Below are 27,873 nucleotides of genomic sequence, written 5' to 3'. Positions count from 1 at the left end.
ACTGAGCCTCATGCAAAGTTTCCCTAAATCACCTAAGGCTAATAAACCTTTAAAAACTGTGAACAGATCTGGAACAAGAATATAAAAAAGGGAAGCAGGTATAAATCCATATTCTAGGAGTGCTATATAACAAATCTACTAAATTAGGAGAGGTTTATAACCTGTCTTGGACTGCAGCAAACTCACTTCCTGAACAGATGGTCTCCCACCATTTAATCACTCTTTAACTCCCTACAATCTGGCTTTTGGGCACACTATGTACTAAAATCACTCAAAGGTTACCTGTAACCCAGATCATGGAAGCCAGCAACAAAAGTGCTAGAAGGAGATTCACGAATCAAACCCAGCCAAATAATTTTATAGATTAGAAAACTACGGTCCATAAATGTTAGGAGATCTTCCCCAGATTACACGAGGGGTGAACAATGCAAGGTCAAAACACCAGCACTTGAGTTTCTGCCAATGCTGTGCTGTTCTCCCCTGTTAATTAGGTAGTCAGCTTTCTCGAACCACTGTCTCACAGTTAACATTTTTCAGACTTTCAATCCAATGACACTGTTTTACCTTCTTGCTGGATTCTTCTGTCCTGCCCTTCCTTGAACATCCCTTTACTCCACCATCTGCATTACCTGTACCCTTACAAAGAACTAAGCCTTAAGCCTAGCTTCCAAAATCATCTGCTCTCATAGTTTCAATTCCCATCATGAGCCATGTACAACAGCAACACGACTTTGTAACTTTTCTTTTCATTAACTGCTGGGTACCTCAATTAACTACCATGTCTGCATTGAAACTATCAAAATGCAAATAATAATAGCTAACATTTATTGAGTGCTTAACTATAAACTAGGGGCTGCTCTAAGCTCTTTACCTATATTAACTCATTTAAATCTTTAACAAATCTATGAGGTATTATTCTGATTTCACATGTGAGGAAACTAAGGCACAGAGAGTTTAATCAACTTGCCCAAACTTGGATTCAAACCCATGCAATGTGCCTCCAGAGGCTGTGCTCTTAATTGTTTTGCTAGGCAGAATGTCTATATGAAATCTCTACTATTTATATTCTTGAATGCTAAAATAGCATTTTCATATCAGAGTGTTTTTACCTGTGACTTTTCTGTTGATATTAGAATGGCTTATTTATGTAAAAATTCTGTTGCATTCAATATCTATTTCAAGAAACAAGTTCAATTTTTTGCAAGTTGATTTAAAAATTAAGAAAAGAAATCCAATTCCTGGCTGGTCTTATTCTATTGCCTGTTAAATGTGTTAGTTTCAGATAGAATCCTGCAAACATTTAAAAAGATATTAAGTTTGTTTTCCTATTAAGCCAAGAATCTTCTATATGTTGATTAGTATAACACACATTTCAAAATAAAGTCCATTTGTTACAGAACTCCAAAAAGCCCCCAGTTGCTACAAAAGGATGTCCTTTTTAGGGTCAACGTATCCCCAGTGGAAAACCATAATGCAGAACACAATGAATCCGTGAAATGGACATAGTAAGCTGCTTACATTTTCTTCCAAATATGAATGAGTAGTAAAGGCTCAAAACAAACAGTCTCCAAGTGACCTATCTCACATTAACATGGCAGAGGCTCTGCAGTGTGAACAGTCTAAATCTCATCCACAGATAACCAGCAGGTAGTCAGCACGAGAATTACCTAGGCAACAGAAAATGATGGACCCCCCTAACGGGAACAAGTTAGGGTGAAAGAAGAAGGGGAGTAAACACTCAAATAAAGAATCTTGCTAGCCTCTGGAAAGTGTCTTCCTTTGGATAAGGAAGAAGGAACTCCCTAATAAAATTACTAACTGTTAGACTTGTGGACTTGGTCTCATCTCAGTGCTAACAGGGAAGAAGAAAGTAACAATTAGACCCTTTTAACATTACAAATGTTATATATAATGTATCCCAGCATACATTTTGTACTGATGTAACATCTTACCACTTAATTTTTCAGATCATTTCCACAGACCTCTCAGTCTCCTAAGGCACAGGTGAAACTATTTTTCTGTGATGTGATATTGAGCCAGGCTGTCCAGGAAGCAAAATATTTCCTCTGTTAACTCCTTCATACCATTATGAAAATCATTGCTTCCATGCTTGACAGCCCTTCCTCCTTTCCTTCTTCAGTTAATACCTTCATATTGGTTCTGCCACTTGACAACTGTGTGACCTTGGAAAAATTACCAAACCTCTCTGAGACTTGCATTATCTATCTATAAAGTGGGTATAATAATACTTATTTCAGAAAAGTGTTAAAATCAGACATAATACATATAAAACAGTTCGTACCTGCCTATAATCATCAGAAGCACAATCAATAGCGGTTTTCTATTTTTCTCAGTTCCTTTCTCTAGCCTTGTCAAATACCAAACTAGACTGATAGAAGGCAGAAAAGAATAAGACACATTCCCTACTCTGAGTACCCCTGCCAGAGAGGCAGGCATGTAAAACAACAACTACAATAGCATGACAAGGGTTATAACATGGTGTATGCAACGGGTTATAGGAAAGCAGCCTTCTAAACCCCTAGGACTTGTTTTCAGGGAGTAATTTATAGGATGATTAGATAATATGATCTTTTGTATAATTTATCTTTTCCAAATCAAACACGACATAGGAAAGTAGGGGTAAGCGGAGCAGGCATTGTTACCTTATCTACAAGACTAAAGAACAGATTAAATAACAGTTTGGTATAAATTATTCTCCTTCACATGTTTCTTTACCAATTTTAATAATTCTGGCATTTAATTTACTTGGTTTGCATCTACTTGGAGCTATCACAACTGTTCAGTGAACATCTACCCTGCTAAAATCCCAGTGTTAGGTTCATCAATCAAGATCTGAAGAAGCACAGAGTGTGGCTGGAGAACAAGATATTTAACAGAAACAATGAGAGAAGACTCAAGCATGGTAAGTGAGACCTGGGCTTCTAGTTCTAGAGAGTGGTGTTCGCACATACACTCAATTCTCATTCCTCTCCAGACCCCACAGAAATGACCATATAGATGCTAAAAATAAACAAAACAAAACAAAAAAGACTAAAGCCATAACAAAAAAAGAGAAAAAGAAAAAAGGGGTATCAAATCAGATATTTCAGCACATTTCTGGTGTAAAAGATGGCAAATAGAAGTGCATTAATGAAGAAAGCAGAGCAGAGGAAGCCTATATAACCAAACTATACCACTTAGAGCATTACCATAATGCTGCCACAGGTATGGGAGTTGATCCACCAAATAGAGGGGCCCCAGAAGGGTACTTGGTTTGCAGAAACACTGGACAGGAGAGGTGAGACGTGACACAGAACTGATAAAGGCCACAGTGGCTGGCCTGAGGCCCCACACAAGGAGCCACAGTCAGCAATAAAACAATAAAACGGGGTTTTTCTCTTAACATACTGAACAAACTGGCTGGGATGAGTTAATGCTTTTAGTGTTGGCAATAGGTTCCTCAAAGTAAAGCCCTTCACATTCTGGCATTTGGCAAGAGTAATGAGGGTCTTGTTTGTTCCCCACTGGATCCTCAAGAGACAAAACTCCCAATCACGTCTTCCTCACTCCCTGTTGGGGCTGCAGGACAGGGGGAGAGGACCACTTAATACACTGAGAATAATCAGACCATCATCTATCACCTAATACACAAGTGAACAAATGAGGATCACCAGGTATGTGAAAAATAACCAACGGGAAGAAAGAGAAACACCACATTAGTAAAACATAAAAATTACCTTGGGTATTACGCTTAGTGAAATAAGCCAGATATAGAAAGGCAAATATTGCATGATTCCACTTATATGAGGTACCTGAATAGACAAATTCATAAAGACAGAAAGTAGAATAGAGGTTACCAGGAGCTGGAGGGAGGGGAGTAGAGGGAGTCACTGTTTAATGGGTACACAGTTTTTGTTGGGGATGATGAAAATGTTTTGGGTATAGATAGCAGTGATGGTTATACAACATTGCAAATTTATTTAATGCCACTGAATTGTGCACTTATGAATGGTTAAAATGATAAATATCATGTAATGCATATATTACCACAATAATAAAAAAGAAAAAGATCACTCAGGAAATTTAACAAATGGTGCTCTGACAACGGGATATCTGCATACAAAGAATAGAGCTGAATGCCTACCACATACCATGTACAAAAATTAACTCAAAATGGATCAGAGGCCTAAATGTAAGAGCTAAACCTATAAAATTATTAGAAGAAAACACAGGCAGAAATCTTTGTGACCCTGGATTAGACAATGGTTTCTTAGATATGACACCAAAAGCACAGCCAAAAAAAAAAAAAAAAAAGATAAATCAGACTTCATCAAAATGCAAATTGTCTGTGCTTCAAATGACACCATCAAGAAATTGGAATAATAGTTCACCAAATGGGAGGAAATATTTCAAAATAATAGAAGGAACTCATATGTAGAACACATAAAGAACTATTACAACACAATAATAAAAAAGACAAAGAACCCAATTTTAAAATGACCACAATATCTTAAAAGACATTTGCCCAAAGAGATACATATACATATGCCCCAAAAATACATGAATAGATGCTCAACGACTTTAGTAACTAGAGTAACTAGGGCAATGCAAGTCAAAACCACAATGATATATCACTTCTTATACACTAAAAGACTATAATCAAAAAGACAGATAATAACAAGTGTTGACAAGAATGTAGAGAAATTGGAACCCTCATACATTGCTGGTAGGAGTGCGAAACGGTGCAATCGCTTTGAAAAACAGCCTGCAGTCCTTCAAAATATTAAACATAAAATTAGCATATGACTCAGCAATTCCATTATATCCAAGAAAAATGAAAACACGTCACACAAAAACGTGTACACAAAACTTCATGGCAGCATTAGACACAATAGCCAAAAAGTGGAAACAACCCAAATGTCCATCACCAGGTGGATGGATAAATAAAGTGGTATACACACACAATGAAATGTTATTTTGCCATAAAAGGACTGAAATACTGATACACACTACAACACTGATGAACTTTGAAAACATGTGGAGTGAAAAAATCTAGTCACAAAATACCACACATTATATGATATACCCAGAATAGGAAAATCCATATAGACAGAAAGTAGGTTAGTAGTTGCCTAGGGCTGGGGTAGGGAGAGAGAGATAGGTTGAAGAAACTAGAGAGTGCCTGGGGTCATGAAAATATTCTAAAATTTATTGTGATGAATACACTAAAAACCATTGAATTGTACACTTTAAATTAGTGAATTGTGTTGGATGTAAATTATATTTCAATAAAGCTTTTATTAAAAAATAAATGTTCAATAAATTATAGCAAATATTATTTTTAAAAATTACAGAAAAAAAGACTATTCAAGGAACAGAAGAGATCTTAACTCTTAATTTTTATTCATAGAAAGACTTATGAAGAAACATTATCCATTAAAAAAAGGGGCAAGAGGACTTCCCTGGTGGCGCAGTGGTTGAGAGTCCGCCTGCCGATGCAGGGGACACGGGTTCGTGCCCCGGTCCGGGAAGATCCCACGTGCCGCGGAGTGGCTGGGCCCGTGAGCCATGGTCGCTGAGCCTGCACGTCCAGAGCCTGTGCTCTGAAACGGGAGAGGCCACAACAGTGAGAGGCCCGCATACCGCAAAAAACAAACAAACAAACAAACAAACAAAAAGGGGGCAAGAAAAAACAAGATAGCCCGGACTCAGTTTTCCCTCCTGCTCTAAATACAATTATTTACCCTGGAAATAATTCAGTGGATAATGAGTCAAGGTCTCTGAGAACTGGAAAGAAGGCTGGCTAAGAACCAACCCCAGGACTTGAAGAATGGCAATGTGGTGAGAGTCCTAAGATCCCATACACACTGGGCTGAGCACTGTAGAGGCCTGCAGCCTGAAACAACCATCAGGCGTAGACAAAAAAATAAACACAAAAGCAATAAAAGTCTGTTCTCTCTGGCCAAAGGACTGGGAAACAAGAACCACAACAGCGACCAAGTGGGGAGATCCAACCCTAGTTCCTCTACTTTGAGGTACTAGTTGGCCAATCTGCCTTCAGCAGCACCTTCAAAGCCCTAGTGGGCCCACCCAACCTCTGTTTTACAACCAGGGCACTTGATGGGCCAACACGACTGTAGCATCAGCAAAGAAGCCCCAGTGAACTGTCTTGACCCCTGCTCCACAAATCAGGCTTTAGTGGGCAGTCCAATTCATCTAGGATAGCAGCAGTGAAGCTCCAAGGGCCATCCCGACCCCCACTCCACAACCAGTGCACCAGCATGGAATTCTGAGCAGCCTACAGCAGCAGCTTCTCAGCAGTGCCAAGACTACCCAACCCCTGGGTAACCAGCAAGCGGGCCGATACACCTGCATCAGCTGAGTTTGTTATCTCCTGGCCGTCCACCCAGTGGCATAAGGAGACTTAGGCCAAGAGAAATGGCATATTACCTGTAGAAGAACACAAATTTGAATTGGCAAGGGATTTCTTATCTGAAACTATGGAGGCCAGAAGTACACAATCATTCTTAGTGCTGAAAGAAAACAACTGTCAATCAGGAATCCTGCATCTAATGAAAGTAGCCTTCAGGAATGAAAAGGAAGTAGACATTATTAGACAAAGGAAAACTAAGAAATTTGTTGCTAGAAGACCTACTCATAAATAATGTCTAAAGAAACCTATGCGAACAGAAAGAAAATGACAACAGAAGAAGGCAGGGACATTCAAAAAGGAAAGAATGATGAAATGGTAGAAGTTGGGATAAATACAATAGACTTTTTTTTTTTTTTTTTACTATACTGCTTGGCATTTTATATTTGAATATTTTGCAATAATTTTAAATGGTCTATTAAAAAAGTAGTAATGCAAACCAGTATATGACAAACCAACAGCATGCACAAAAGGTACAAGTGTATATTATATGAATAAAAGTTCAAAAAGTCAGTCTTTATGATCACCTCCTCCCTTTCCCAGAACTAGCCAGTTTTGTATGATAAAACATGTACTCATAAATAGCTTATTTTATACAATATGATTATTCTTAACCCACCATTCTGTGAGCTACCCTTTACTTTATGCTTACTGAGCATTTATTATAATCCACTTCTTGTGCCATTTCATGTCAATTTACCACAGTCTTTTTAATCCCTGCATAGATTTATAAAAATTTATTAGATCTGTCTCCCACTTCTTGATATTAATATTGTTTTTAATATTTAAAGGAGTTTTAAGCACAATTGACTTTTACCTCATGACTTTCTTTAAGGGTTACATTTATATTATTCAAAAATTTAGAAGACAGATCTGGTTTAAAAAAAAAAAGAAAGGCTTTTCTGGAAATGGGGAAATTACATAGTTAATAGTACCAAATGTAACAATGTAATTGCATTGTAATCTCCTCTATATTATTTCACTTTTTACAAAATGCATCTATGTAAATTTTATATGTAGTTAAAGGAAGAGGAACTGTATAGGCTTTTAAAGGATCCTATCTGAAAAAGAGGCCAGGGTTTCAGGATGAAGGTTGTACTAAGAGTGGAGGCCTGGGAGTGGGTGAGGGTGAGTTGTGATATTAGATCAGCAAATTGGCTGAGATCATAGTACAGGGATGGTTGGGAGAAATTTGGAGAAATTGTAAGATATAAGTGAAAAACACAGAAATGAGGTGACTGTATGAGGATATGGAATTTAGACTCTACCCTGTAGGCAGTATAGAGTGTCATGGAAGGTTTTCAGGAAACAACATAAACGAATCCATACTTTATAAGATCGTGTGTTCTCAAGCACAGAGAATAAACAGGAGGAGAGACTGAAGACAGAGAGAGATTACTAAAACCATGCCATTGAGTAGTAATGAAGTCTGAGTGGTACATGGCAGTGGGGATAAATATGAAGAGACAAATGTAGATGCTACTTTGAAGGCAGAGCCAATATGATAACCACCTGAATGTAAGAGCTACTGGCATGAGAAAGGAGTATTGAAGATGGTCCTTATCCAAGGTAGGGACTATGGAGAAAAGAGCTACTTTGAAGCGAGAAGATAAATTTGGCATTAGAAATGTTGGGTTTCATTTAAAAAAATTTTTAAACCACGTTATTGAGATATAATTTACATATAAAAAGTTGTACATATATAAAGTATACAACTCAATGAGACAGAGTTACGTATACATCCAGAAATGTTGGGTTTTAAAGACTAGATCTGTGGAGAGACGATCACCAGGTAGTTGGAAATTCAAGTTTAAATATTAGGAAAGAGGTCAGAATTAGAGAAATAGATTTAGGGATATTTGCATAAGTCCACGATTTTCCATGACATACCTTCGTCCCACACATACCATCAAGCACACTCAAACATTCAAGTTAAACCCTGAGAACCTCCTATATAACAGGTGTTACGGTACTATGACAGATACTGAAGCTACAAAAGTGAATAAAACATGGTCTCTGGTCTCTAGGAACATACATTCTAAGGTCTGCAAAAGTTTTCTTGTTTTCTTTTGGTCAAAATCTCACAATACTATAAAGTATATCTGCTACTGCTAACAATGCATTTCTTTCTGCTCCTCTAAACTTTATTTATAAAAGGGAATTTTATTCTCCAAGTAACATCAAGAGAAAACAGCAACTCCTGACTAGTGAGAGAGTAGTGAGAGGGTCATCCCAGCTGATACCCTTTTCCAACCTCAGCCTTAACCCCGGATACAAAAGTACTTCCCTTTTCCAAAAATAAATTTGCTAAGGGTAATGTTAAGAAAATCAACAGCTGCCAATTCAGTCCTCAATGTTTTGGATTTGCAATGTGCCAATAGCCCCATGCACACTTGAAGGGGTGGACCTTTCTACAGTTCTGGCACACGCACAGCTCTCTGGATTCTGGAAGACTTCCTTCTGCCATAACCCTTCTGTGAAGGAATAAGCTAGCCCAGCAGGCCTGGGTTATTTAAATCTTGAAAATTCCCAAGAAAGGCATGCTTTCAGGATGGGCTTTCTGGCTTCTTGGAATGTTCTGTCAGATAAGAGTGTTTTTGCATGCCTGAGGCGCTGGGCCATACTGTTCCGGTCTGTCTAGATGGTTTATGCGAACAATGTGATTTATGGTGAACATCTGCTTTTTCTCTGGGGGGGTTAGAGCTTCAATAACTGCGGTCAATCATGCAGGTGCTACACGCTTACACAACTGACCCCCAATAAACACCCTTGATGCTCAAGCCTGAGCAAGCTTCCCTAGCTGGCAGCACTTTGCATATGTAGTCACACATCACTCCTGGGTAACTGTGTCTCACATGACTCCACTGGGTGAGAATATTTGGAAGCTTGTGCCTGGTTTCCTCAGGACTTGACCCGTGTGCCTTCACTAATTTTATCCTCTCTCCTTTTTTTGTAATAAACTGTAAGTGTTGAGTATAACAGCTTCTGAGTCCTGTGAGTGCTGGGGACCTCAGATACAACTTCCTTCGAAGTCAGGGATTTCTCTTGTTTCCAGGAAATGTCTGAACTTTACTATTCTACTTACTTTTTCTGACATTTGACAGGGTCAGTCCACACAGATCAGTTAATTTCAAGATCTGACCTGGTCAATCATGATTGAGAGGGCACTGACACCAGCATTTCAGGCAGAGGGCCCTGTCTGACTTCCGTATTTCACCAAGCCAAGCCATCTAGCCCCAACAATGGATACGAGCATGCCAGGTCTTGGCTAATGCTTAAATGGTTGAGAAAGTGGAAAAGGCACCTCACTATTTTATATACCACCACAACCAAGCTGCCAGTAGGGTGGGGCGATAACACCTCCCGGCAATTTTCTGCTGCCAATCTTTCCTATCATTTCCTCCTCAGAAACTAGATACAATGTATGGATGTAATCCCAACATGGCTGCAGGAGAAAAGCCCCTGTCCTGACCCTAGAGCAAGGCTCTTAGACAGGATATGACTCTACCTGGGAGGTACATCACATAATTTAGTAGCAACATTAGAAAATGATTTCAATATAAAAAATATACGTAGAGTAAATTCTCTATAAAATTCACGCTCACTCACTTGTACTCTGCCTTCCTGAGTGGGAGGGAAAGAGTTGCAAGAATACTGTATGTCAAAAATTACATATAACCCACAGCCCTCCTTATATGGGTCAAGCATGAAGTGTTTAAATGGTTGATTTTGTTAGCTGTGTGCTTTGATGTTCTCTGGTTCCTGCCCCCACACCTCAAACCTGCAACCAATAGGTCACTTTATATTCTAAGAAAAGGCTTTGAGATTTCATCACCCTAGAAGTGCATCACACATGCTATGTAAGTGATACACACTAGTCTTAAAATGGCTCGGAGTCACAGCACTAGGTAACATGAAGTTAAATATATTCCACTTTACCGACTGGTAAATATATTCCAGAGATGAGTGGTAAATAAAGATAAAGGCCAAATCCCTGCCTTATATGGGAACTAATAGGCCAGTGTAAAATTTTTATCACATATTAACATAGGCATCTTTCTCCCAAAAGCTTCTCATCTACGAACCACTCAGAGTAACTAGATGTTTTGTTTGAGGACCAGCAAAAGAAGCAGAGAAACAGTGTGAGAGAACCTATTAATACTAATGATACTAATGAGGCTGGTTGGCTCTCCCTTTCTCTCGTTAAAACAAGCATTTATGTGTGTGTTTGTGTGTGTGTGTGTATGTGTTATACATATATTTTTAAAGTAAAAGGAGTATTTCAATTTCGTAAGCATATTTTCTGTAAGTGCTGATGCTATTCTTATTAAATAAATTTAATAAGTGTGTGCTTGGAATCCCAGGCACACACTCAGGTTCATTCCCTGTCTCCTCAGGCAATTTCAACAATCCACACTACAGTTTCATTTTAACAGTACTCATTACTGGTATCATTTAATACATGAGGGTTTGCTCAAGTCAACATCAATCTTGCTGATCCTGCAAACACTTATTTTGTTGACACAACACAGTCTGAATCCATAGGTACTAAATGTAAAAAAAAAATTTTAACTATTTATCCACCTGACATGTTACCAAGTACTAAGAACAACTCTGTCTGTCACTCGGTCCTGTCACAGAGAAGTAGCACTGGATAGACATCAAGCGAACCCCACTCCCTTCAGTAACAGAGCCATGGAACCCCACTCCCTTCAGTAACAGAGCCATCTCATCTGTCCCCATGCCACCCATACATACTGCATCTTCTCAAAGACATTTGACACCTTAAACACAACCACTGTGAAGGTGAAAATGTTTACCTGTGAGACATCTCGTGGGACACATCTGACTCATACTTCCTCATTAACAAATAGCCCTTTACCACAGGTAAATCTTAACTAACCAGAAGACAGAAAAGCTTTGCCCTCAGAAGGAACAATAAAAACCCATTCAGAATAAAATTTCTTCTTCAATTAAGTGTTAAATGTCTGGATGAGTCTAAGTTATGAAATAAAATATCTTTATATATCTCTTTACCTGATTGGAAAACCTCATGCTCACATTACGTTGATTCTGTAGTGGGACATAACGCTGAACAGGATCAATGTCTTTAGGACTAATTAATTCATCAGCTGAAAAAAAAAAAAAGGAAATGACATGATCAAAAATGTATCTATAAAACACTGTAAACCAACTGGACCTAATAGATGTTTATAGAACACTCCATCCAACAAGAGCAGAATATACATCCTTCTCAATGCACATGTAATATCTTTCATATGCTAGGCCATAAAATAAGCATCAGTGAATTTAAAAGGATTTAAATCATACAAAGTATATACTTCAACCATAACAGAATGAAATACCAGAATTTAGAAATAGAATTCAAATAGAATTCTATTCAAATAGAATCAGTTGAAATTGATTTCAACCACAATAGAAATCAATTAACAGGAAGAAGTTTTAGAAATTCACAAACATACTAAAATTAAACAACACACTCCTAAATAACCAATGGGTCAGAAAAGAAATGAAAAGGGAAATTAGAAAATACTTTCTAATGTACTTTCTGATGAGATGATTGAAAAAGAAGACACAACATACCAAAACTTAGGGGATTTAGGTAAAGCAATGCTCAGAGGGAAATTGATAATTGTAATTGCTTACATTAAAACAGAAACTTCTTGGGACTTCCCTGGTGGCACAGTGGTTAAGAATCTGCCTGCCAATGCAGGGGACATGGGTTCGATCCCCAGTCTGGGAAGATCCTATGTGACACTGAGCAACTAAGCCCATGCGCCACAACTACTGAGCCTGTGCTCTAGAGCCCGGGAACCACAACTATTGAGCCCACATGCCATAACTACTGAAGCCTGCGCGCCTAGAGCCCACGCTCCGCAACAAGAGAAGCCACTGCAATGAGAAGCCCACGCACTGCAACGAAGACCCAACGAAGCCATAAATTAATTAATTAATTAATTAAAAAATAAACAGAAAATTCTCCAGTCTATAATCTATATTCCACATTAAGAAAGCAGATGAAAAAGAGCTAACTAAATCAAAAGCAAGCAAGAGGAAGGAAATTAAGAGTGGAAATTAATGAAATAGAGTATAGAAAAACAATACAGAATATAAATGAAACCAAGTAGATTCTTGAAAAACTCAAAAGTTGACAAACCTTTAGCTAGCCTGACCAAAAAATAAAGAAAGAAGACTCAAATTACTAAATCAGGAATGAAACTAGGAACATTACTAGCAACCTTAAGGATTACAAGAGAATACTCTGAAAAAATGTATGCCAACAATTTAGATAACCTAGATGATATGGGAAAATTCCTAGAAATACATACATTACCAAAACTGACTCAAAGAGGAACAAAAATATGAACAGATGCGTAACAAGTAGTGACCGAAACTTTCCACACAAAAAATGTTCAGGACCATGGGACTTCACTGATGAATTCTACCAAACAGTTAAAGAAGAATTAAAACCAATCTTTCACAAAAATTTTCCAAAAAATAATAGAGGGACACTTCTCAACTCATTCTAACAGTCCAGTATTACCTTAATACCAAAATCAAAGACACCGCAAGGGAAGAAAATCACAAATCAAAATCTTTTCTGAATATAGACACAAAACTACTCAACAAAAATACTAGCAAACTAAATCCAGTAACATATAAAAATGATTACATACCATGACCAAAAGGGACTTACCCCACAAATGCAAGAATGGCTTAACCTCCCCAAATCAGTTACTGTAATACACCATATCAATTGAACAAAGGACATAAAAATTACGTGACCAGCTCAGTAGACACAGAAAACACTTGACAAAATTCAGCATCCTTTCATGATAAAAGGCAGTCAACAAATTAGGGATAGACAGGAACTTCCTCATCCTGAAAAAGGGCATCTATGAAAAACCCATGGCTAATGTCACACTCAATGATGGAATGCTATGCTCCAAAGATGAGGAGTCAAGACAATGATGTCTACTCTTGCCACTTCTATTCAACATTGTACTGGAGGTTCCAGTCAGAGAAATTTGGCAAGAAAAAAGGCATCCAGATTGAAAGGAAGAAGCTACAGTAATTAAGACAACGTGGTGCTGGCATAAAGACAGAGATCAGTGGAACAGACTGATCCACTGATCAGTCCAGAAATAAACTGTTACATTATGGTCAACTGATTTTTGACAAGGGTGCCAAAACAATTCAACAGGGAAAAGAATAGTTTTTTCCCCCACACAAAGTACTGAGATAGGTGAATATACAAAGGCAAAAGAATGAAGCTGGACCTCTTCTTCACACCACCTACAAAATTAAATGCAAAACAGATTTAAAAAGTTAAATGTAATAGTTAAAAATATAAAACTGTTAGACGAAAATATAAGAGTAAATCTTTGTGACTTCGTATTAGACAAAATTACATCAAAACATAAGTAACAAAGGAAAAAATGAGATAAATTGGACTTTGCCAAAGCGATAAGCTTTTGTGTCTTAAAGGACACCATCAAGAAAGCAAAATGACAGCCCACAGAATGGGAGAAAATATTTGCAAATCACATATCTTGTAGGGGACCTCTATCTTGAATATATAAAGAACTCGTGCAACTTAACAATAAAATGACAAATAACCCAATTTAAAAATGGCCACAGGGCTTCCCTGGTGGCGCAGTGGTTGAGAGTTCGCCTGCCGATACAGGGGACACGGGTTCATGCCCTGGTCCAGGAAGATCCCACATGCCACGGAGCGGTTAGGCCCGTGAGCCATGGCCGCTAAGCCTGCGCGTCTGGAGCCTGTGCTCCGCAACGGGAGAGGCCACAACAGTGAGAGGCCTGCGTACCGCAAAAAAAAAAAAAAATGGCCACAGTATCTGAATAGACATTTCTCCAAAGAAGATATACCAATAAGCACATGAAAAGATGCTCAACAACATTAGTCATTTGGGGAATGCTTATCAAAACCACAATGAGATAACACCTCATACCCATTAGGATGGCTAATGTCAAAACACAGACAAGAATAAGGGTTGGAGAGAATGTAGAGAAATTAGAACCCTCATGCACTCCTGGTTGGAAGGTAAAATGGCACAGCTACTTTGGAAAAAAGTCTAGAAGCGCTCCAAATGTTAAACACAGAGTTACCATATGACTCAGCAATTCTACCCCTAGGTATATACCCAAGGGAAATGAAAACATATGTCAAACGATAACTTGTTCATGAAAGTTTAGAGCAGCATTATTCATAATAGCCAAAAAGTGGAAACAACCCAAATGTCCATCACCTGATGAATGGATAAATCAAAAGTGGTATAACCATACAATGGAATGTTATTTTGCCATAAAAAGGGACGAAGTGCAGGAATTCCCCGGCTTCCCAGTGGTTAGGACTCCACGCTTCCACTGCAGAGGGCACATGTTCGATCCTGGTAGGGGAACTAAGACTTCGAATGCTGCGCGGTGCAGACAAAAAAAAAAAAAAAGGGAACAAAGTGCTAATACATGGATGAAACTTGAAGACAGGCTAAGTGAGTCATAAAGGCCATACATTATATGATTTGAGGTATATAAAATGTCCAGAATAGGTAAATCTATAGAAATAGAAAGTAGATTAATGATTGTCTAGCGCTAAGGGGAAGGATGAAGTGATTAGGGGTACGTGGGGAGTGACTGCTAAAGAGTATAGGGCTTTTTTGGGGGGGGGGATTGATGACAATATTCTAAAATTGATTGTGGTTATAGTTGCACAACTCTGTGAATATGCTAAAAAATATTGAACTGTAAACTTTAAGTAGGTGAAATGTATGTAATTTTACCTCAATAAAGTTGTTCTGCAAGAAAAATAATGTATTTGCAGTTTCAAGGAAGAAAACTAGTTCAGTGAGGGAAGACAGTGTTTCCTAACACTAAATTCTAAAAGAGATTTCTGAGATGGAGCATTTTTTATGGGGCACTGACCAGAATGAGGGCAATGTCTTCAACCGCTGTTGTACTATAAGCATGGAAGCCCTTTTCACGTGGTAGTTCCTTGTTTATGATTCAGTTACCTATTTTATAGCAAACACTGATTTTCTAAAAGTCTAAAGTTTCTAAAGAAAAAAATTACTGTAATAATTAACTATTTTCTAAGAACACAATGGGTAGTTCAGGCCTTGGGAAAAGAAACAGCATATTGAGTCTTTTTGCTCTAACACAGAAGTCACATAGTTTTGTTGTATAATTATTAACTAAGGCATACATAGAGCAGAATATTAAATTTCACCAATTAAAAACTGGACTGAATTAGTGAAAGCCATGTATTACAGAATATTTTTAAAGATTTACTGTTCTATTATGCTCATGTAATTCCAATTAACTGCCCACAAAATGCTGTTAAGCAGATATCCAACTGAGGCTCCTTTAACGAATAAATAAGACTTTGTTAGCAAAGGTGGTGTGTGGAATCTTAATAACATCCATAGAAGTTTGATGGTTCTTGGGGCAGGGGGGACAGTTATACAATAGTCAAGAGCAACTAAATGATTCAATCTTCTGAGACCTTATTCATTTTAACCAGTGAGTTGTTAACCAGATGACACACAGCTAGGTCAGAGTGCTAATTAATATGCAGCATCTCTTTTTCTAGCAGGAGATAAGTATGTGGTTTCGTAGTCTGCAATACACCTACTCATGTCCTCTACTGCCTTTTTAGAAGTGCAGCAGGCAAAAGAGAAACTGTTTCTTTGAAGGCTCTTTCGTATTCAAAATGGTCATAAAACAGAGATGAAGGCATGACCTGGATTATTTCTATTCACTCTGGTCTTAACATAAGAAAATGCTATCTACACTCAAAATTTGTCTACATTCAATACATTTATTTTGGAGTAAGGAAGGTCCAATGTTTTGTTACTGACTGATATTGTTTTCAATCTTTGTTTTTTAAAGCTCAATCTGCTTATATAGAATATGGTCAATTCTGCATTCAACCCCAAGCTGTATATACAGCAAAAAGCAGGATGAAGAAGGTTTAGATCTCAAATCCCATATCCCAGGTACCAGTTTTCAGTCTCAGACTCACAGAAAAATTTCATCATGCTCATTTGTTTCCAAGTGTAGTATACAGAAACTTATGATTCTGATGTTAAAATTCTTGTCCTTAGATAGGTTAACCACTCCTCTGCCAAAATATGTTTTATTTAGCTGATCATCAACAAGGCTTCTTTGTATTCATGCTAATAAGACGGAAATAAAATTCTAACCAGAGATAACCTTACCAACTTGGCTTGATTCTAAGAAAACTACCTTATGTATGTTATTTTTTTCTTTTGGAAAATCTTAAAGCAAAACCTGCATAAATAATATCAACTCCTTATCAAAGAGCTGTCCCTTTAAAGAAAAAAATTTTCTACAGGTTCTTAAATTAGGATTAAGTATATATGGAGACACAGAAAATATAGTCAGGAAATGAGCAAACTGAAGACAGCATTAACTTAATTTTCTCTTCTTTGAATAGCTTCTGTCTGCTCTTATATATATCATTTGTGTAAAGCTTGAATTGGAAATCTGGACTTTGAAATATTCTTCCCTAATGGAATGTAAAAAGGAACCAAAGATGATTATTCTTACAGCACAAACAAATTTAGCTTTTATGCAGTAATACTAAGAACAACAAAGACAATAACAGTATTTCACACAGTAAGCAGTTCTTTTAGTGCAGGTCCAGTATTTACAGTCAGCTTGTTTCATAATCTGTTTGTCATAAAAGAATTCTGACTATTATGATAACCTTTTTGACAGAAATGCTAATAATATTAAAAAATTTAGCAAGGAATGGTACAGCAAGATGCATAATGCTTTTTTGTGTGCATTAAATTAACTTTCATTTCAACGTATCCAAAGATACTTCAGCTGAAGTTTTAGGAGAAGCTGAAAAACAATTCTTCAAAGAATTATGAATAGTGGCTCCATTATGCCTCCACCTCACTGAGTAAACTGCCAACATGTATTTACTGGAAAGAAGAAAACTTTGAGACACCTGATTCCTTTTGGCAAGTGGTTTACTACAGGTATGACCAAGCATGATTGTTATACTAAATCACAACTGTATTCCATTTATAAAAGAGACTCAAAGTTTCCATAGCCTTCTGCTAGCACCCTATCTACTAAGCTGAATGCAGCCCAAAATGATCATAGTGGTACCCACACCTATTTGACTTTCTTCCCAGAAACATCCATCATCATTCAGTGCAATAGACATATTAATGTACTTTTCCATGCTAAGAAACTTCCCCAAGACCTCTTAACAGCATGAAACACCACCCAAATCCAAAAAGAATGTCAATATCAACAAAGACATACTTATTTCTAAAGACTTGATAATAAGAAAAAAAACTGTTCCCGATCTTCTTCACTTACCCAGGAGTTTTGCAATGACATAAAGGGCTTGTCCCCAAAGAAACAGTTTTCCATCACGGCCACAGTTGCTAGGAAATCGCTTCTGACTACCAGGGTTTCTTTTTTCATATTCTACAAAATCAGCTGGCACAAAGTAGTACTTTGGTATGACAGGATAACCTATGGAGTTTAAAAATAAATATTTAAAATATAACAAATCAGTATCCTCCTCAAATTTTCCCTTCAAAAACTACAATGATGACAAAGCAGAAAGAGAGAAAGTTGTCCAATAGGAGAGGAAAATTTGACTCTTTTCAGAAATTCCCAGTGAAAAATGTGGGAAAAGCTTCTTTACTTTAAAACTAATTTGACAGGATATGTTATATGTTAGCCAACAATGTGTACATAATCTCTTTTAACAATATTTAACACCTTTAAATGAATCAATAAATATATAGTATGCAAATATGTAGAGCCATAGAAGAAGCTATTTTTAATAGAATTAGTCTGTGGAAGCTTTACAAATGAGATACTGTGTAATCTTAAATGAAGAATTATAACCCTGAGCGATTGCTTAGAGCAAAGAAATCCCCATTTTAAACATTAAGGCCATTATCTACTATTCAATATCACTGAAGAGAAAAAAAAAAATCCATCTTCCCCCTGTGACCAACTCATTTAAAAATATTTCTTGGTAGAAACTAAAAATTATTTTAAGACTAGAATCTTTGTGGATGATGTAAAGGGAGAAAAACCAACATTCTAATACAGTGCTACAGAAGACTTTTTGTAATATCATCCCACACTGAACTTAATTTTTCTAATAATACTACACAGATTTCCCTAAAATTTGCTTCTTTCTTCACGCATCAATAAATAGTGATATTTGTGTCTAAAACCAGTGAAAAGGTCTATGATACACAGATAATAGTCTGAACATCACTCTTTCAACGTAAAGAAGCCCAAAGTGTGAAACACAGACTACCACCTCAATGCATCAATGATCTATCACTGAATACTAAAAGATGTGATTCAAGGGATTTTAAATATATTCATTACAACATTCATTAAATTGTTTCTCACATTGGACAAGTGGTTATTTGGAGCATAAAGACAAAAAACTGGTTTTAAACATTAACATTTATTTGAAATTCAATATTTATCCATAAACATTTTGCTACTTTAACATTACACAGACTTTAAAGGGTAAGCATACAGTATAAAGTATTTACTCTAAGATACTGTGGAAAATCCTAAAGAATATCATAAACTTCGTGTGAGACAGGAATAGGACCCACTGCTGCGATTGCCAGTTTGTGCATCATGTCTGTAAGACCACCCTCTTTTTTTTTTTTTAATTAACACACCATAATTTTTAACTTTCAGATAAATAGGTCGTCAAAGCTGTTCACTCATGAGAATATTTTACTATTTTACTAATACTTCCAAACACCAAAGATATCTGGAACTTCTCCTCTGGAATTCTTTCAAGAATTAGTTTTCTCATCATACGAAAAAACTCAGTTATGTTCCTTTATGGCCCTTGCTGGTGTTTAACTGAAACCAATATATTATTTATAAGTCTGGACCTTTTGACCATTTCTAAAATATTAAACCCATCCTCAAAGGATGACATTTTAGAACCATGGCAGACATTCAAATTAATGTGAAAAAAGCCCTGAAAACATCTCCAAAGAGGAGGTCAAAATATTCTTGGCAATGGTAGTACCCTTAGGCTAAGGCAGAGCCTCCCTAAGTGGCCCTCTGAAGGGGGCAGCACTCACCTGAACAAAACATTTCTGGTGACATGGATAAAAATTAGTCATTTTATATTATTGTCACATTACATCCAGTGAAGGAGTATTACAGTAGGTAATAGATGAAGAACCTCTGCCCACCTGGCAAACTACAGTGTAGTAGCTATAGCCATGAACACTTAAAATTCATCTCCCTCTCTATCACCTTGCCTAATGAACTCCTTTCATAAAAATAAGTTTATTATAACAAATTAAGAGATTATTCTAATTTGTTTGCAGCCCCGTTCATTTTTTCATTTCAATATAAATTGTTCTGTTTAGAAAGGAATTATTTATACATTTCAAAGGAACATTAAGGGAATGCTGGTAGAAAGAATTTCTTGAAAAAGCATTCCTGGGGGTGCTTCAAGATGGCGCAGGACTAAGACATGGAGATCACCTTCCTCCTCACAAATACATCAAAAATACATCTACATGTGGAACAACTCCTACAGAACACCTATTGAACGCTGGCAGAAGACCTCAGACTTCCACAAAGACAAGAAACTCCCCATGTACCTGGGTAGGGCAAAAGAAAAAAGAAAAAACAGAGACAAAAGAATAGGGATGGAACCTGCACCTCAGGGAGGGAGCTGTGAAGGAGGAAGTTTCCACACACTAGGAAGCCCCTTCAGGGGTGGGGAAGCTTCAGAGCCACGGAGAAGAGTGCAGCAACAGGGGTGCAGAGGGCAAAGCAGAGAGATTCCCGCACAGAGGATAGGTGCCGACCAGCACTAACCAACCTGAGAAGCTTGTGTGCTCACCCCCCTGGGGAGGGTGGGGGTTGGGAGCTAAGGCTCTGGCTTCAGAGCTCAGATACCAGAGAAAGGACTGGGGTTGGCTGTGTGAACACAGCCTGAGGGGGCTAGTGCACCACAGCTAGACGAGAAGGAGTCTGGGAAAAAGTCTGGAACTGCCTAAGGGTGCGTGAGGAGAGAGAATTCAGAGCACCACCTAAACAAGCTTCAGAGAGGGGTGCAAGCCGTGACTATCAGCGCAGACACCAGAGATGGGCATGAAAAGCTAACACTGCTACTGCAGCCACCAAGAAGCCTGTGTGCAAGCACAGGTCACTATCCACACCTCCCCCCACCAGGAGCCTGTGCTGCCTGCCACTGCCAGGGTCCCATGATCCAGGGACAACATCCCCGGGCGAACACATGGCGCACCCCAGGCTGTTGCAACATCCTGCTGGCCTCTGCCACCACAGGCTCCCCCCACATTCCATACCCCTCCCTCTCCTCAGCCTAAGTGAACCAGAGCCCCCTAATCAGCTGCTCCTTTAACCCCCTCCTGTCTCGGAGGAGAAGAGATGCCCTCAGGCAACGCACATGCAGAGGCGGGACCAAAACCAAAGCTGAACCCCAGGAGCTGTGCGAACAAAGAAGAGAAAGGGAAATCTCTCCTTACAGCTTCAGGAGCAGCGGATTAAATGTCCACAGTCAACTTGATGAACCCTGCATCTGTGCAATACCTGAATAGACAACGAATCATCCCAAAATTCAGGTGGTACACTTTGGGAGCAACTGTACAATTAGGGTTTGCTGTCTGCAGCTGACTTGTTTCTGATTTTTATGTTTACCTCAGTATAGTTTTTAGTGCTTCATATCATGGGTGGATTTGTTTATTGGTTTGGTCACTCTCTTCCTTTTTTTTTTTTAATTACTGAAAAATATTTTATTTTTAAATTTTTAAATTTTTATTTATTTTAATTTTCTTTCCTTTTTCTCGTCTTCTTCTGAGCCGTGTGGCTGACAGGATCTTGGTGCTCCGGCCTGGTGTCAGGCCTGAGCCTCTGAGGTGGGAGAACTGAGTTCAGGACATTGGACCACCAGAGACCGCCTGACCCCATGTAATATCAATCGGTAAGAGGTCTCCCAGAGATCACCATCTTAAATGCTAAGACCCAGCTCAACTAACAGCCAGCAAGCTCCAGTGCTGGACACCCCATACCAAACTAGCAAGACAGGAACATAACACCACCCACTAGCAGAGAGGCTGCCTAAAACCATACTAAGTTCACAGACACCCCAAAACACACCACCGAATGTGGCCCTGCCCACCAGAAACACAAGGTCCAGCCCCACCCACCAGAACACAAGAACCAGTCCCCTTCACCAGGAAGCCTACACAAGCCCCTGAACCAACCTTACCCACTGGGGGCAGACACCAAAAACAAAGGGAACTAAAAACCGGCAGCCTGCAAAAAGCAGACCCCAAACACAGTAAGTTAAACAAAATAAGAAGACAGAGAAATATGCAGCAGATAAAGGAGCAAGGCAAAAAACCACCAGACCAAACAAATGAAGAGGAAATAGGCAGTCTACCTGAAAAAGAATTCAGAGTAATGATAGTAAAGATGATCCAAAATCTTGGAAATAGAATGGAGAAAATACAAGAAACGTTTAACAAGGACCTACAAGAACTAAAGAGCAAATAAACAATGATGAACAGCACAATAAATGAAATTAAAAATTCTCTAGAAGGAATCCATAGCAGAAAAACTGAGGCAGAAGAATAGATAAGAGACCTGGGAAGATAAAACAGTGGAAATAACTACTGCAGAGCAGAATAAAGAAAAAGCAATGAGAAGAATTGAGGACAGTCTGAGAGACCTCTGGGACAACATTAAATACACCAACATTCAAATTATAAGGGTCCCAGAAAAAGAAGAGAAAAAGAAAGGGACTGAGAAAATATTTGAAAGATTATAGTTGAAAACTTCCCTAATATGGGAAAGGAAATAGTCAATCAAGTACAGGAAGCACAGAGAGTCCCATACAGGATAAATCCAAGGAGAAACACACCAAGACATATTAATCAAACTATCAAAAATTAACTACAAAGAAAAAATATTAAAAGCAGCAAGGGAAAAGCAACAAATAACATACAAGGGAATCCACATAAGGTTAACAGCTGATCTTTCAGCAGAAACACTGCAAGCCAGAAACGAGAGGCAGGACATACTTAAAGTGATGAAAGGGAAAAACCTACAACCAAGATTATTCTACCCAACAAGGATGTCATTCAGATTCGATGGAGAAACTAAAACCTTCACAGACAAGCAAGAGAATTCAGCACCACCTAACCAGCTTTACAACAAAGGCTAAAGGAACTTCTCTAGGTAGGAAACACAAGAGAAGGAAAAGACCTACAGTAACAAACCCCAAAGAATTAAGAAAATGGGAATAGGAACATACATATCGATAATTACCTTAAATGTAAATGGATTAAATGCTCCAACCAAAAGACACAGACTGCCTAAAAGGATACAAAAACAAGACCCGTATATATGCTGTCTATAAGAGACCCACTTCAGACCTAGGGACACATACAGACTGAAAGTGAGGGGATGGAAAAAGATACTCCATGCAAATGGAAACCAAAAGAAAGCTGGAGTAGCAATTCTCATATCAGACAAAATAGACTTTAAAATAAAGAATGCTACAAGAGACAAAGAAGGACACTACATAATGATCAAGGGATCCATCCAAGAATAAGATATAGCAATTGTAAATATTTAGGCACCCAACACAGGAGCACCTCAATACATAAGGCAAATGCTAACAGCCATAAAAGGGGAAATAGACAATAACACAATCATTGTAGGGGACTTTAACACCCCACTTTCACCAATGGACAGATCATCCAAAATGCAAATAAATAAGGAAACACAAGCTTTAAATGATACATTAAGCAAGATGGAATTAATAGATATTTATAGGACATTCCGTCCCAAAACAACAGAATACACTTTCTTCTCAAGTGCTCATGGAACATTCTCCAGGATAGATTATATCTTGGGTCACAAATCAAGCCTTGGTAAATGTTAAAAAATTGAAATCATATCAGCAATCTTTTCCAACCACAATGTTATGAGACTAGATAACAATTAAAGGAAAAAAATCTGTAAAAAAAAATAGCACATGGAGACTAAACAATACGCTACTAAGTAACCAAGAGATCACTGAAGAAATCAAAGAGGAAATCAAAAAATACCTTATAAACAAATGACAATTAAAACACTATGACCCAAAACACATGGGAAGCAGCAAAAGCAATTCTAAGACGGAAGTTTATAGAAATACAATCCTACCTCAAGAAACAAGAAACATCTCAAATAAGCAACCTAAGCTTACACCAAAGAAATTAGAGAAAGAAGAACCCCAAACCCCAAAATTAGCAGAAAGAAAGAAATCATAAAGATCAGATCAGAAATAAATGCAAAACAAATGAAGGAACGATAGCAAAGATCAATAAAACTAAAAGCTGGTTCTTTGAGACGATAAACAAAATTGATAAACCATTAGCTAGACTCATCAAGAAAAAAAGGGAGAAGACTCAAATCAACAGAATTAGAAATGAAAAAGGAGAAGTAACATCAGACACTGCAGAATAACAAAGGATCATGAGAGATAACTATAACCAACTATATGCCAATAAAATGGACAACTTGGAAGAAATGGACAAATTCTTAGAAAAGCACAACCTTCCAAGGCTGAACCAGGAAGAAATAGAAAATATAAACAGACCAATCACAATCACTGAAAGTGAGACTGTGATTAAAAATCTTCCAACAAACAAAAGCCCAGGACCAGACGGCTTCACAGGCGAATTCTATCAAATATTTAGAAAAGAGCTAACACCTTTCCTTCTCAAACTCTTCCAAAATATAGCAGAGGGAGGGTACTCTGAAATTCATTCTACAAGGCCACCATCACCCTGATACCAAAGCGAGACAAAGCTGTCACAAAAAAAGAAAACTACAGGCCAATATCACTGATGAACATAGATGCAAAAATCCTCAACAAAATACTAGCAAACAGAATCCAACAGCACATTAAAAGGATCATACACCATGATCAAGTGGGGTTTATTCCAGGAATGCAAGGATTCTTCAATATACGCAAATCTATCAATGTGATAAACCATATTAACAAATTGAAGGAGAAAAACCATATGATCATCTCAATAGATGCAGAAAAAGCTTTCGACAAAATTCAACACCCATTTATGAGAAAAACCCTCCAGAAAGTGGGCACAGAGGGAACCTACCTCAACATAATAAAGGCCATATATGACAAACATACAGCCTGCATCGTTCTCAGTGGTGAAAAACTGAAACCATTGCCTCTAAGATCAGGAACAAGACAAGGTTGCCCACTCTCACCACTATTATTCAAAATAGTTTTTAAAGTTTTAGCCACAGCAAAACTTCCAGAGAAGAAAAAGAAATAAAAGGAATCCAAATCAGAAAAGAAGAAGTAAAGCTGTCACTGTTTGCAGATGACACGATACTATACATAAAGAATCCTAAAGATGCTACCAGAAAACTACTAGAGCTAATCAATGAATTTGGTAAAGTAGCAGGATACAAAATTAATGCACAGAAATCTCTTGCACTCCTATACACTAATGATGAAAAATCTGAAAGAGAAACTAAGGAAACATTCCCATTTACCGCCACAACTAAAAGAATAAAACACCTAGGTATAAACCTACCTAAGGAGACAAAACACCTGTATGCAGAAAACTAGAAGACACTGATGAAAGAAATTAAAGATGATACAAATAGATGGAGAGATATACCATGTTCTTGGACTGGAAGAATCAACACTGTGAAAATGACTATACTACCCAAAGCAATCTGCAGATTCAATGCAATCCCTATCAAACTACCAATGGCATTTTTCACAGAACTAGAACATAAAATTTCACAATTTGTATGGAAACACAAAATACCCCAAATAGCCATAGCAATCTTGAGAAAGAAAAACGGAGCTGGAGGAATCAGGCTGCCTGACTTCAGACTATACTACAAAGCTACAGTAATCAAGACAGCATGGTACTGGCACAAAAACGGAAATATAGATCAACGGAACAGAAAAGAAAGTCCAGAGATAAACCCACGCACATATGGTCACCTTATCTTTGATAAAGGAGGCAAGAATATACAAGGGAGAAAAGACAGCCTCTTCAATGAGTGATGCTGGGAAAACTGGACAGCTACATGTAAAAGAATGAAATTAGAACACTCCCTAACACCATACACAAAAATAAGCTCAAAATGGATCAAAGACCTAAATGTAAGGCAAGACACTTAGAGGAAAACTCTTAGAGGAAAACATAGGAAGAACACTCTTTGACATAAATCACAGCAAGATGCCTTTTAACCCACCTCCTAGAAAACTGGAAATATAAACAAAAATGAACAAATGGGACCTAGTGAAACTTAAAATCTTTGGCACAGCAAAGGAAACCATAAACAAGACAAAAAGAGAACCCTCAGAATGGGAGAAAATATTTGCAAACTAAGAAACTGACAAAGGATTAATATCCAAAATATACAAGCAGCTCATGCAGCTTACTATCAAAAAACAAACAACCCAAATTAAAAATGGGCAGAAGACCTAAATAGACATTTCTCCAAAGAAGATATACAGATTGCCAACAAACACATGAAAGAATGCTCAGCATCAGGAGTCATTAGAGAAATGCAAATCAAAACTACAATGAGTTATTACCTCACACCAGTGAGAATGGCCATTGTCAAAAAATCTACAAATAATAAATTCTGGAGAGGGTGTGGAGAAAAGGGAATCTTCTTGCACTGTTGGTGGGAATATAAATTGATACAGCCACTATGGAAAACAGTATGGAGGTTCCTTAAAAAATCTAAAAATAGAACTACCCTATGACCCAGCAATCCCACTACTGGGCATATACCCTGAGAAAACTATAGTTCAAAAAGAATCATGTACCACAGTTTTCACTGAAGCACTGTTTACAAGAGCCAGGACATGGAAGCAACCTAAGTGTCCATCGACAGGTGAATGGATAAAGAAGATGTGGCACATAGGTACAGTGGACTATTACTCAGCCATAAAAAGAAATGAAATTGAGTTATTTGTAGTGAGGTGGAAGGACCAAGAGTCTGTCATACAGAGTGAAGTAAGTGAGAAAAAGAAAAACAAATACGGTATGCTAACACATATATATGGAGTGTAAAAAAAAAAAAAGGTTCTTATCAACCTAAGGGCAGGACAGGAATAAAGATGCAGATGTAGAGAATGGGCTTGAGGACATGGGGACGGGGAAGGGTAGGATGGGACGAAGTGAGAGACTTGCATTTACATATATACACTACCAAATGTAAAATAGATAGCTAGTGGGAAGCAGCCGCATAGCATAGGGAGATCAGCTCTGTGCTTTGTGACCACCTAGAGGGGTGGGATAGTGAGGGTGGGAGGGAGACGTAAGAGGGAGGGTATATGGGGATATATGTATACATATAGCTGATTCAGTTTCTTATATAGCAGAAACTAACACAATGTTGTAAAGCAATTACATTCCAATAAAGATGTAAAAAAAAAAGGAAAAGCATTCCAACTACACCTTCTGTTGTCTGATGAAGTACTGGAGTCAGAAGATCCTGATATTCTTTTACTTGCTTGGGATTGCCTCTAAAAACACCTAAAATGTAAAATATAAAATCCAATAGCATTTGAGCTCAATAAGCACAACAGACATTTTACCTTAGAAAAAAATTTACCCAATTGTAATTATTCTGGTATTTTTCTATGTAAATAATAAACATAAAATGGAAAAAGGTTATGCAAATAAATGCATATGATAGTTTTCCAGGAAATTGATTTGAGAAATGTTAGCAATTAGAATTGAAAACTGACTTTTAATTGAAATTTCTCTATGCTTAAGTATAAATAATACAGACATTCACAATGTCACAAATTACAGTATTCATAAAAATTCTTCTTTGTAAATATGAAAATATATTTGTATCATTTTAAAAATACTTCAAAGTATTTTTAAAATTCTTTAAATGATGTAACATTAACTCAGAAAGCAGAAAAGTAGCATATAAAAATGCAGAGTAGTTAACATCAATAAGTGCAGTCTATTTTGCTAGCTGAAAGGAGTCATATTTTATTTCTTTTCTTCTTTAAACTAGTTATATCCTACAGTTTAAATTTCAGGAGAAAAGTTCACTCACCATCAATCATCATGTAAAGGAAAAATATAGGAAATTCACATTCAATGCCATCAAATAGCTAAAACAGAAAATAAAATATATAAAAAGTTCACCAACAATAATTTAGAACTGTATATTAATTAGAACACTTACATCATTAGAATATACGTACATAAAAATTTATTTATTGTAATAACAAAAGTGGACTGATTTTTTTTTTTTTTTTTTGCGGTACGCGGGCCTCTCACTGTTGTGGCCTCTCCCGTTGCGGAGCACAG

General features: G+C 37.5%; 1 protein-coding gene across 9 annotated transcripts in view; it reads right to left on the bottom strand.

The window, feature by feature from the left end:
• The window catches only part of PHKB (phosphorylase kinase regulatory subunit beta), a 208,101-nt gene that overhangs the window by 77,597 nt on the left and 102,631 nt on the right, over positions 1-27,873 (bottom strand). For all 9 annotated transcript variants that reach the window (XM_022555124.3, XM_089902984.1, XM_022555122.3 and 6 more), the window contains 4 exons: positions 27,617-27,674; positions 27,001-27,078; positions 17,831-17,989; positions 11,468-11,562 (listed from right to left, as the gene is read on the bottom strand). In XM_022555124.3, coding sequence (XP_022410832.2) covers positions 11,468-11,562; positions 17,831-17,989; positions 27,001-27,078; positions 27,617-27,674 — 390 coding nt within the window. The remainder of the gene's footprint in view (positions 1-11,467; positions 11,563-17,830; positions 17,990-27,000; positions 27,079-27,616; positions 27,675-27,873) is intronic.

The sequence above is a fragment of the Delphinapterus leucas genome, chromosome 20, assembly GCF_059928025.1.
Source record: "Delphinapterus leucas isolate spDelLeu-1000000601 "Yukka" chromosome 20, BTC_Dleu_Yukka2, whole genome shotgun sequence".
Lineage (NCBI taxonomy): Eukaryota > Metazoa > Chordata > Mammalia > Artiodactyla > Monodontidae > Delphinapterus > Delphinapterus leucas.
The sequence above is the reverse complement of the archived record's forward strand: the minus strand, read 5'-3'. Positions and strand labels throughout refer to the sequence as shown.